The sequence below is a fragment of the Cydia fagiglandana genome, chromosome 6, assembly GCF_963556715.1.
Source record: "Cydia fagiglandana chromosome 6, ilCydFagi1.1, whole genome shotgun sequence".
Lineage (NCBI taxonomy): Eukaryota > Metazoa > Arthropoda > Insecta > Lepidoptera > Tortricidae > Cydia > Cydia fagiglandana.
Window position 1 is genome coordinate 1,153,871 of NC_085937.1, and position 13,252 is coordinate 1,167,122.

General features: G+C 40.0%; 2 protein-coding genes across 2 annotated transcripts in view; both read right to left on the reverse strand.

Annotated features, from left to right (window-relative positions):
* LOC134664913 (stalled ribosome sensor GCN1) overlaps positions 1–13,252 on the reverse strand; it is a 53,508-nt gene that overhangs the window by 9,285 nt on the left and 30,971 nt on the right. The window contains exons 24-29 of the mRNA XM_063521624.1: positions 4,485–4,679; positions 3,140–3,268; positions 2,451–2,574; positions 2,120–2,356; positions 1,088–1,267; positions 214–503 (exon numbers count right to left, since the gene is read on the reverse strand). Of these exons, the coding sequence (XP_063377694.1) occupies positions 214–503; positions 1,088–1,267; positions 2,120–2,356; positions 2,451–2,574; positions 3,140–3,268; positions 4,485–4,679 (1,155 nt within the window). The remainder of the gene's footprint in view (positions 1–213; positions 504–1,087; positions 1,268–2,119; positions 2,357–2,450; positions 2,575–3,139; positions 3,269–4,484; positions 4,680–13,252) is intronic.
* LOC134665465 (cytochrome P450 6B5-like) lies at positions 10,535–12,425 on the reverse strand. The gene is made up of 2 exons (XM_063522439.1): positions 11,068–12,425; positions 10,535–10,716 (listed from the first exon to the last, which is right to left on the reverse strand). Exons 1-2 carry the CDS (start codon positions 12,416–12,418, stop codon positions 10,535–10,537), a joined length of 1,533 nt encoding a protein of 510 aa, XP_063378509.1. The 5' UTR covers positions 12,419–12,425.

Consider the following 13,252-nt stretch of genomic DNA (forward strand, 5'->3'; position numbering starts at 1 on the left):
GTATCAGGCTTTCAGACCAGCCGTATAATGTGGCGAGGACGTAACCTTGGATTTATAGTATAGCGAAAGATTCAAGATCAATATTTCCTGCAGTTCCTTTATGCTCCCGCCATTTTTCATTTTTCTTGCTTGTGTGCGTCTTTTTAAGAAAGCCCGTTGGACGACCGACATGATGAGAGTTAGGGCTTAAACATTGTTATTGACAATACTGACCTCCGGCACAGGATCCAACAGTGAACTCTTCAATCCAGGTATAATATTAGGCAGATACGGCATCAGATCCTTCTGATCCGTCAGCGAGTACATATTTCCAATAATCTGCGCCGCCATTTTCCTAGTCTCCGTGCTTCGGTCGAGGAACGCTCGTTGGACGACCGGCATGATCAGAGCGAGGGAAGGCGCGTCGATGAAGTGCACGAATTTGGTGTCGAGGAGAGTTTGGAGGCAGGCCGATGTCTTGTTTGAGGGATCTTGGAGCGCTTGTAACAGAACCGGTACGATCGCTGGAAGAAAAACGAACAGTTGAGTGAGGTGGTTGGCTTGCCCTGTCTATTCCCAGTACTTCGAAATGTCCCAGTTCCTCCCAAGCGTTTTTGATCGTAATAAAACGCGTGATGCGATATTTCGACTTTGGGAGGCGGAAGTGTTTTTGTGCCGACGCGAATTCCTGACTGAGAGTAGTCAGCCATGGAAACAAAGTATTGTGCGCGACACCCGTCGTGATGAATAAAAATAGCTTTGATCAGTCTTGAGATGATAGATGGTAAGCATGACAGATGATAAATGAAAAATAAAAACTAGCGCACGAAGGGTTCCGTACCATTAACCAAAAAACGACAAAAAAAATCACGTTTGTTGTATGGGAGCCCCACTTAAATATTTATTGTATTCTGTTTTTAGTATTTGTTGTTTCGCGGCAACAGAAAAACATCTTCTGTGAAAATGTCAACTGCCTAGCTATCACGGTTCATGAGATGCAGCCTGGTGACAGACAGACAGACAGACGGACTGCAGAGTCTTAGTAATAGGGACCCGTTTGTACCGTTTGGGTACGGAATTCCAAAAAAATACAGTAGTTTCGCGTTACCTTGGATCTCAGGATTCCTGATGACAGATCCGATGACCTTGAGCGCCTCCGCGCCTGCGCCCTGCACCCTCATATGCGAATCTGATAACACCTCTATCAGTCTCGGCACGATGGAAGGCAAGCATGAGGATAGCTGTTTCGGCGCGCAGTACGCCATAGCGCCGAGCAGTTCGATTGATCCTGCAAATAATATAAATTAATAGAAAAAAAATAAAATTTTTAAGGCTGCACTAATGCATCAATAAAATTCCTATGAAAATGCTTGTCTTTGATAAACAATTCTATAATTGAGTCGCTTAACTTCAAGCTCGGGTAAATCCATCTGTCAGATTATGCGATTTTGGTATTAAGAAAAGGTAATAGGGTAGATATCTGCTGAGAGGGTTGATTTACCCGAGTTTGAAGTTAAGCGACTCAATTACAATTAAATTATTAAGCTATGGTTTATTTTTCCTGTTTCAAATTGACGAAAAGTCGACCACGAAAGCGTTGGTATGAAGCAGCAGAAGTTATACAGGTGCTTACAATACAACAACACACTTAATTGCTCGAAAAACGGTTGAGTTTGCCGAGAGGATGACAGACGAAGAAATTCACTTACCGGCCTTAGTCCGCCAGTTATCATCATTCAGCGCTTGAAACAGCGACGGCAACACCAACTTGACGCCGTGAGCGCTCAGTTTGCTCATGATCAGTTTCGCTGTGTCGTCGGCGGCGGCGCGGACGTATTGCGAGCTATCGTCAAAGCAGAGCAGCAGGTGACTATGCAAGGCTCGAAGAGGCACCAGAGTTTGATAAAACATTACTTACCGGCCTTAGTCCGCCAGTTATCATCATTCAGCGCTTGCAACAGCGACGGCAACACCAACTTGACGCCGTGAGCGCTCAGTTTGCTCATGATCAGTTTCGCTGTGTCGTCGGCGGCGGCGCGGACGTATTGCGAGCTATCGCCGAAGCAGAGCAACAGGTGGGGTAGAACGTGGACTATGTACGGTTCGAAGACGCACCAGAGTTTGATAAAACACTACTTACCGGCCTTAGTCCGCCAGTTATCATCATTCAGCGCTTGCAACAGCGACGGCAACACCAACTTGACGCCGTGAGCGCTCAGTTTGCTCATGATCAGTTTCGCTGTGTCGTCGGCGGCGGCGCGGACGTATTGCGAGCTATCGCCGAAGCAGAGCAACAGGTGGGGTAGGACGTGGACTATGTACGGCTCGAAAAGACGCCCCAGTTTGTAGCAGAGCATTTCGAAGCCGAATAGAGCGCCTGTGGACAAGTTTCAAGTTATTCATTGATGATTTTCTAAAAGCCGTGTATTTTCATTATTATTTATTAAATACACAATACACTTCATTCCTACCTTCCCTGTACTTGTAATTTTTCTTCTCCTGAATGGCCTCGGTAAGTTTCCCCATCACATCGAGCTGCTTCAGCGAGAGAATGCCGAGGCCTTTGATGATGCCGGCGATACCGTATGCTGCTCCCTGTACAAATAAAATAAACATAACAAATATTACATTTTCGGCACAATTTATCGCTGTCTGTACTTTTCTTTCCACAGACTCATCACTCATCAGGACAATTGCAACAACACAAAACTCAAATCGTTTGCTTTGTAACGTCTTACCACATAGTCCTCATGGCCACGGTTCAAGTCGTTCAGTGATAGAGAGCTCATGATTCACAGTAAAAAAATTACATAAATTTCCCATATAAAAAGTGGTTTGGCCAACTTCTCAGTTAATCAGTTCTGAAGAGAAAATACACTTGGTAACGTTTGCCTAAAACAAAGCAGACTCCATTCCTCATGGGTCCCATAATTAGGTCTAATTAATTTAAAATTATCCATTTACATGGTTCAAATTTTTGACATAACCCAAGCTTACTAGATATCGTATATTAAGAACGTATTTCACATGTGTGTGTATAACGTGAAACGTTTGTAACAATATCAAAAATAAAGTAAAACTTTTCTAGGTACCCCTGTCTATGAAACCCTAATACGGTATCAAAGAATGGTTCTCTGTAACAATAATAAGTCGAACATACCTTCCTGTCTCCATACTTCTCGGCGGTGAGGAGTTGCTTCATGAGTTTGTTCATGATGGCGGGTATTTCTCCCTCGAGCGCGGGCGAGCACACCAGGTGGGGGAGACAGTTGCTCACTGACTCTTGGACCTGAGAACATGGAATAGGGCTATAATCTTCTTCGTGGCGTTATCCCGGCATTTTGCCACGGCTCATGGGAGCCTGGGGTCCGCTTGACAACTAATCCCATGATTTGACGTAGGCACTAGTTTTTACGAAAGCGACTGCCATCTGACCTTCCAACCCAGACGGGAAACTAGGCCTTATTGGGATTAGTCCGGTTTCCTCACGATGTTTTCCTTCACCGAAAAGCGACTGGCAAATATCAAATGATATTTCTTACATAAGTTTCGAAAAACTCATTGGTACGAGCCGGGGTTTGAACCCGCGACCTCCAGATTGAAAGTCGCACGCTCTTACCGCTAGGCCACCAGCGCTTCCGCTAGGCCACCAGCGCTTGGAATAGGGCTATAATATTTTTTATTTATACAAAAAAATCTAAGTGACTAAACTCTGGTAAATTTCAATGCCATATTCGCTAAACCAAGTAAGCACACACACATTGCACTTCTCCAAAAACATATTAAATACATGATGAGCTACGCATTTTCCGAGGGCTATCATGACCTCTTCCTCTCTAGTTGCACTCCACACAAAAGAAGTTTTTAGCAAATCAACTTACCCTTTTTTTTTTTTATTATTTAATAGGACCTTTATACATTTGTACATATCGGCCCTATAAAGCCGCTTCTTATATCTTCAGAAATAAGTGTACATAAGTGGACATTTAAAATAAAAATAATTAGAATCTATTTGTTAAGCATAAACTTACCCCTTTACTAAGGCATTTATCAAAGTTTGAAGTGATCTTTCTTAGCAATTATGCGGTCTCAAACTAGTAATCCTAAACTGGGTGTGGATTGCGTGATGGACTTGATTGTGTGCCGTGTACAAGATTATAAGAACCATGGTATAATAGTATACTCCGCCTGGTACTCTCTTCCCGTCTTTTCTAGGTCACCTGAATGACACAAGCCTACGTCATCATGCGACAACGCTATATGATAGTATGCGATAGCGCTATATATAGCGGCCATATTATTGTGACGTAAGCTTGTGTCACTCTGGGAAGAGAAGACCATGTTTTATTAGACTATGATAAGAACCATTTGGTCATCAGTAAAAAGCATAAATGAAGCCCACCCAATTTCCACTCAACTACATACTCTCACCTTACATGGCGACCCTGCCGCCGGTAAGTAATAATCTTGTGACATGCTTTGCGCCACAAGTTCAAAATCCTCACCTGCTGGCTTGGGGTAGACAGTGCGGCTATGAGTCTCAACGTGATAGGCTTGATCCGTGCATCATCAGGCTCGAGGTGGCGCGCCAGCGAGCCGACCAGCAGCACCACACTTTGCCGCACCGCATCGTAGCCGCCAGACTTTGGAGCCTTGTCCAAGAAGTTCTCGAACACGGGGAGCTGACTGCCGAGTGTTTCCTGCAGACAAACAACAACTGTCAATGTCACTCGTCTTGTGATTTGGAAGCGAGTACCGAGTCTACATTCTACATTAAATCCTCTGTGAATCCCTTTAAGATTTTTCTGAACAATAAATAATGTTCTTTCACTGACGGTATGTCTAAGTGGTAATAAGTGGCTCATTATATAAGTTTTCACTATTACCCAATTATTTCGACAAATTACTATAGTTTTATTTTGATCAAAAATACTTTAGCACAGTCTACCCGAGCGAGCACGAGCACGCGCGCACCCGAGCCGCATACATCGCTGTCATCGCCATTGTTAGTAGCTCGGTACACGCCAAAGGCCCACTGTGACTTTAGTATGATTAAGGATCCTGAGCGAAGTTTTACTCATCTTTTAGCATTTTTTTCGAGAAAGATTTTTTCTGCTCTATACAGCAGAACCGAAGTTTTAGGTTCAAACCTATTTTACACACACACACACACACACACATGAAAGATTCGTACTTTATTCTTATCGGCATGTTAAAACCATCTAAATTTCTATAATGAGTCTTAGAAAAATGTACCTATCCAAATCTTGACGATTTGTAATGTCCACAGAAAATATTAACGTTTATAAATGCTGAAGTAGTTTGTCAAATATGTGCGTTTGTTTGTTAGGGGACATTGTTTGTGTTGTTGAATAATTTTACGACATGACATGACATGTTATGTTATATTAAACAAGTGAGCCTGAACCGTAAAATTATTCAATGTTAGTATGTCTCACAACAGTTTAAATTCGATTGTTTGTGTTGTGTTCGTCTAAATCGGTTCAGCCTAGCTAGCGGTTTAAACGTAAAGAGGTAGCTAGCAGACAGAGTTATAATATAAGTAGGGATATATGCATAGGTGGCAGAGATGTTGCGAATATTCGCATCCGCATCCGCAACTTCCTCTTTATTTTCCAATTCCGCATCCGCACAAGATCGATGCGGAGCTTAATGCGAATGTCGAACAAGTCGGTACAAGAACGTCTTAGCGGCGGCGTAAGTGCTAGGTAATTTCGTCATTACCTATCTTCCGGTTCGTGCACGAAATCGTCTAAATCCAGAAAAGTTGGCCAAGTTAGTGTTTATTAAATATAACGCACCTATATTCTCAAATACTATAGTCGTACGGTTTTAAAATGTCGAAATCCACTTGAGAGATTACCTGCCGATGAATGGCATTGTTATCTTTTGTTAAACCAAACCGCTAATTACGCGTGCGCAATAAAAAGCAATAACAACAAATTATTCCATACAGATAACAACAAAATATTCCATACGAAAAAATACAAATATTGATGATTCATATAAAAAAATATATATAAGTATACATATATATATTTATTTGGGGACAATCTTACACAAATCGACCTAGCCCCAAACTAAGCGAAGCTTGTACCATGGGTACTAGACGACGATATACATACGTATATAGATATATACATACTTATATACATAGAAAACAGCCATGACTCAGGAACAAATATCTATGTTTATCACACAAATAAATGCCCTTACCGAGATTCGAACCCGGCACCATCAGCTTCATAGGCAGGGTCACTACCCACTAGGCCAGACTGGTCGTCAATATTAAGTTATGTCCAGAAAGTGCAATCTAATTTGAACCTTAAATTGGAATGCTAAAGTTGAAATTCTATTGGCGCGTATGTGGTTCATAAATCGTACTGTGCCCGGTTTCTTTAGCTAAACTTTTTAGCATTACGGGTAAGTTTTCGCTTAACAACAATAGAAAACTCATTACGAACAGAAAAATATTATGAGGTAAAGGTAACCTAAAATGAATACTACCTATAAAACTAAAACTAATACCTAAAAAATTAATAAAACATAACATGGGTGACCTAGCCCCATATGTATGTATGTAAATTATACGACAACTTGATAACATATAAAATATGATAATAAGATCGGTATCATGCTCGGGACATCCGTTTCCTAAGATATGATACTGTCAATTAAAGATTTATGTTAGATTAGGTATTAGAGGGCGTTATCAACCCACAATGACTTATGATGACGAAAAACTCATTAATAGATATCAAAGAAAATAGAGTCTATAGAGACGGATTGTCAAAGTAAATTATGTAGCCACTGTAAATTTACTGCCATCTTTCGACCCAACATAAAAAATGTTAAATGTTAGGTGTTAACTTTTTAAATATTCATATTAAGGCCATCTATTCGACATTGGGTCAAATGTATAGTGCAATCTTTTCGAGATCTGATCTGAGAGACTGTCGAGTAGATGGCGTTATTTCAATATTTAACAAATTAACACATATCAGTGAAAGGATAAGGATCAAAGACAAATGGCGTTCTAATAGTTTTAATATTCTGTCGAAAGATGGCAGTGAATATAATGTGGCTACCTAATTTACAGTTACAGTTACAGTAACGCTCTATACACTTATTCTCTTTGCTTTGTGTGACTCTTAACGCATTCACTGCCAGGGGGCGTGGCCTAGGAACAAACTTGTATGGCGGTGAACGCACATGTGCGTCGGGGGCAGTGAATGTGTTAATAATAAATAATGTTTGTCGGTGGGAGGTATAAAAATGCAAGGTTCCCAAGTAACAATTTGTGGTACTATAGTGGTCAATAGAACGTTTCCTAAATACCACCTAAGGTCCTATAAAAGACCTAAGAAGGTTGTATAAAGCCGAAATGGCGCATCTTATGTGCCATTCAGTGATATAGTAGACCTATAGCAGTGTCAGTCGTGACGTTTTAGGTCTATAAAAGTGATATAATGATGACTCTTGTGCTAATTTGTTGTCAGTAACGCCATTATAGTGTTAATTTATACTATAGTAGCATTAGAGATTCCATTATAGTGCTTGTTTTATACTATAGTAGTATTTGAAATTCTATTATAGTACTTTTTTATACTATCGCAGAATTCATAGTTCCTTTACAACGCAATTTGCTACCAAGTTTTCCATCAACTATTGTGAGTGGTTTTGATGTGTGTTTACTTTACAAAAACGATATTAAGTAAAATGGTGATAAGAGAGATGGTGACTTTATATTAATATGCGTTATTTAGATGTCGAATAATTCGGTCCTTAGTGCAAAAAGTATATGGGACGGAAGTTTTACCGTTAGAATAGTATAAGGTTTAATAAAATAATTTAATAAAATATTATGATATTCACCATAGTTACTACTATGCAGCCAAGAAGTAAATCCGACGCTTTTATAGGCTAACTATAGAACTTACGACGAAATATTCACCGCCATCATGATTAAAATTAGGGTTCCAAAAGAATTTTGCTGTGACCCAGTTACACTTACAAACTCTTTAGAAAGACATATGTTTTTTTTTAAATTTAGATGTAGTTAATTACTGTTGTTATCTTTTTCAGTGTGATTGGTAAAAAAAAATTTGCTAATAATGGATGTCGATAAATATCTAAACTGCCACGATTTTATGCTTGTATTAAATCATTGATGATAAATCTGAACTACAATCACTAATATCACTGGGGTATTTTTTATCAATTCATTAATATTAAAATATTTTGTACGGAACCACATTATGTGGCTTAGGCCTGAACTTATATAAGCAAGATATAAGTAGCCATTACAAATCAAATTTATCATTTACAAGTAGTCGTTTTCTACCTTTATGTATCTAACTCGGTTTATAAAAGACATAAAAACTCAGCTATAACGCTGTTGTCTTTTAAAAGAAAAAAACAAAACCACTATACAACAGTTTTGTGATATAAAATAGTCATTGTGACGTTTACAGCGATGATATATAATAGAGATTTGAAAACTACTAAAGTGCTTTTTAACGCTATAAATATGTCCCAAAAACGCTACTATAGAGCAAAACAGTTCTATAATAGTGTTCATATGACTACTAAAGTATTATGTATTATAGCAGCGATCTCTAAAGCTACTATATCCTGAAATCGTTGTATATTTGGGGTTTTGTCACTGTTAAAAGACAAAACTATAGCGGCTAGCAGGGAACCTTAATAGCGCAAACTACTAAATTATTATGTACTATAGCAGTGATCTCTAAAGCCACTATATCCTAAAATCGTTGTATAGTTGGGTTTTTGTCACTGTCATAACACAAAACTATAGCGGCTTCCAGGGAACCTTAATAGCGCAAACTACTAAAGAATTATGTACTATAGCAGTGATCTCTAAAGCCACTTTATCCTAAAATCGTTGTATAGTTGGGTTTTTGTCACTGTTAAAACACAAAACTATAGCGGCTGGCAGGGAACCTTAATAGCGCAAACTACTAAAGTATTATGTACTATAGCAGTGATCTCTAAAGCCACTATATCCTAAAATCGTTGTATAGTTGGGTTTATGTCACTGTAAAAACACAAAACTATAGCGGCTAGCAGGGAACCTTAATAGCACAAACTACTAAAGTATTGCGTACTATAGCAGTGATCTCTAAAGCCACTATATCCTAAAATCGTTGTATAGTTGGGTTTTTGTCACTGTTACAACACAAAACTATAGCGGCTTCCAGGGAACCTTAATAGCGCAAACTACTAAAGAATTATGTACTATAGCAGTGATCTCTAAAGCCACTTTATCCTAAAATCGTTGTATAGTTGGGTTTTTGTCACTGTTAAAACACAAAACTATAGCGGCTTGCAGGGAACCTTAATAGCACAAACTACTAAAGTATTGCGTACTATAGCAGTGATCTCTAAAGCCACTATATCCTAAAATCGTTGTATAGTTGGGTTTTTGTCACTGTTAAAACACAAAACTATAGCGGCTTGCAGGGAACCTTAATAGTGCAAACTACTAAAGTATTATGTACTATAGCAGTGATCTCTAAAGCCTCTATATCGTAAAATCGTTGTATAGTTGGGTTTTTGTCACTGTTAAAACACTAAAACTATAGTTGCTTGCAGAGAACCTTAATAGCGCAAATTAGTTGCATAAAAGTGATTCCAAATACTATTATACAGTAATATTGCTCTATAGTGGTTATATTTGACGCTATTATAGTACACGCCTATAACGGCTCTATAAAATGGTGAAGTAAACCTTTACATCAATTGCTTATAGAATACATTAGCTGTATAAGCCTATAGAGCAAAAAGGTGTTGCCAAACGCTTTTATACAACAGGTGGTCACCTCGGAAACCTTAATACGACGTCTATACAAGCTTTTAGCGATAAAAACTAAAATTATAGGACTAAAATGTTACTTGGGTTCGATTAGGTTAGTAAATAAATAACCCATCGGGAAAAGATATGTAAGTATATTCATTAAATTAAAGATACCTACCAACAATAAAATTATACATATTATCTGTAGGTACTCAGTCACAGATCTGTCAAGATTAAAATAAAACATAATAATAGTAAATTTAGAAGACCCTGACATTCATCAGTATATTCAAACCCAATTAAAAATTTACTTATTTTTAAACAGACATTAACAACACAAATCCTACTCTAAGAGTTTAATCGCCGATACAATCAATGCATCTTTGCGCATTGTAACAATATTTTTTTTAAATAAAGTTTTATTTTTATATTTACACAGGTCAATCTACGAGTAGTCCCACGGTAAGCTCAATAAGGCTTATGTTGTGGGTACTAGACGACGATATATATAATATATAATCATATATAAATACTTATATACATGGAAAACATCCATAACTCAGGAACAAATATTTGTGATAAACACACAAATAAATGCCCTTACCAGGATTCGAACCCGAGACCTCCTGCTTCGTAGGCAGGGTCACTACCGACTAGGCTAGGAAGCCACAGCCACTACATAGGAAGCCGTCAAGTCCGTCAAGCCTTTAATTCCCTCTAAAGCGTAGCCTGATGCGTCCGCGGTACAACTCTCAAAGGCAGCCCGTGCTTCGACCTCAAGACGAATCGGTCGGGATCAAACTCCAGCCGTCTTCGTGTGAGCGCGCACGGCTCCACGCGGTATCGCTGCAGCAGCTTCACTAGGCACACCTTCGACTGCACTTGCGCGAAACGCATACCTGGATAAATGTAGTAGGATTAGTAAGGAGATAGGTTTATACAAAAAATAAGTGCATTCCCATTGCCGGGATGGTTTTGGGATTATACTAAGCAACTTTTACTATGAGACCAACCCCGAAATCGTGAAAAAAAAATTTGGCTGTTTCATCATTTTGGCATCCATTTTCTATAGGAGGGTAAAGTTTTTTCGCGATTTCGGTCGCAACGGTGGCAACGGTAGTTAACTTCTATTGTTTTGTTCACAACGTCAAACGCGATGACGCGATTAATAGCGTTAGTTTATATAAAGAGTGTTTGAATATTTACGCAAATAATTAAAAAATATAATATGTAAATAAAATGGAACTCACCTATACAATTTCTCGGTCCAAGTCCGAAAGGTAGAAATGCGCACGGATGTCTATCCATTGAGTTTTCTGGCAAAAACCGATCAGGGTTGAAATCTGTAGGATTGGACCAGTATTTAGGGTCATAATGGATACCACTCACGGACACCAGGACACCCATACCCTTCTCCACTGTCACTCCCGTATCAGGGAGTTCTACGCGACCCATCGCGAGCCGAGGGATAGGGTCCACTACTGGATACATCCGCAGTGTCTCATTGAACACCTGTTCCAAGTAAGTCATATCTTTGATGCAGTCGTATGTAACTTTTTCACCGTGCTTTTTAAGAACCTGGTTGATTTCGGCGACAACTCGGTCTTGTATCTCAGGATGCATGGCCAGTTCATGTAGTAGAAAGCCCATGGTGGTTGCGCTGGTTTCATAACCGGCCGCGTAGAAGACAAACGCCTGCGCAGCCATAACATCATCAGTGATCTGAAGTTTCCTGTCCTTGTCGTCTTCATGTCGCTTCACTCCATGAATCTCGCCCGCGTTTCTCAGCTCCAACATCAAGTCCATAAAATCTTTCCTGTTGGACGCCTGACCATTGCGCTCGCGTAGTATATCATTCACAAGTCCGTAAAAGAAGTCCTTGATGGCTTTAGGCCAGAAGGACATGTCGAACTTCTTTAGAATGCCGGGATACATAGTTTCCAATTCGATAGTGTAGTTGGTAGTGAATATGAGATTGTCTAAAGTATCGAAGACGTTGTCGACGTCGTTTATGTCGATGTCGATGCCGAACGCGCAGGCACCTATGTTGCCGATAGTGAATCTTTGTACTAGGGTGTGGACGTTCTGTTCTGGGGATTTCTCGACAGCCGGGCCGAGGAAGTCCAGAAACTTGTCGGCGCGTTCAGTGATCAAGTAGAGCATGTTCTTGAGTTTACCAGTAGTGAACATGGGGGAGAGCCGAGTGCGGAGTACCCGCCAGTCGTCGCTTTCGGCGTTGAAGAGGTTGAAGCCGAGACCCTTGTTGCTGAAGCTGAAGCCACGGTCTGAGAAGTTGTCGAACTCCCTGATCATCACGTGCTTGAGTACGTCCAAGTCCCTGACGACGATGGTGGGGTGCCAGGCGCGGTAGATCCCGACCACTTTACTTTCAGGGTAGGAGTCGTAAAAGTTTTTAAAAAGCTCATTGAAGGTAGTTCTTCTCAGTGCCGTGTCTTTTAAGTTACCGAAAACTGGCACCGGCTTAGGACCGGCTATGCCACGCTTCTTCCAATAAGAATAGTTCCGGGTCAAATATAGATAGACCAGTAGAACCAAACTGGTAATGCCGAGTGTAATGGCAGCCGCGATTTCAAGAGCCATCGTCCTTTGCTTGGGGTCGTGTGAGAGGCAATAGATTCAGTCAGAAGCAGCGGATCTATATATATAGATAGCGGCAATCATTTAGCACCTCATTCTACAGATAAATTAGTAATCACGGTACAGTTGTCTTATCACACGATCGGAATAATCGGAATGCGGGTCACCTTTCATATAATATTAGAGATATGCAACTCGAATAGCCCACTGCACCCAGAATCAACCGCTGAACCAATTTAGATGAAATTAGATGTGCAGGTAGGGTAGGTAGGTTTGAGACCAGGGGAAGGACATAGGATAGTGTTTATCAATTACATATTATAATCATTCTGCAGACGAACACGGAGGCAGGAGATATAGGTAATAGAATCTTTTGCTTGCATGGGACTTAAAATAAGCACTCGAAAAAATATCAAACTAAAGAAAGACTATATTAAAAAATTGCGTGATGGTACGGAACATTCAGGACTCGCATTTGGCCAGTTTTATTCCGCTCAGTCATCATGTACCAGTACGAATCAAGTGCGCATGCATCGAATAATCAGGCATTGATCGATCGATAATAACAGCAATAACAATAAGCATATCAGTAATCACTGCACCTCGACAAACAAAACACGTCGAAACGCAAGACGGAAGGACATTTAGGTTTGCACCGTCCAAGGACGGTTTATGTAAACACCTTCTCTAGCCCTCTTATTCATAAACGCGCTACAAACCCCAATTAGCTAATATTGTTTGTCCTTATCTGTCATTTTGACTTATATAGTTGTCTTCTTCTTCCAGTGCTATCTCCTACCGGAGGTCGGCTATCATGAGGGTTATACGAACTTTAGA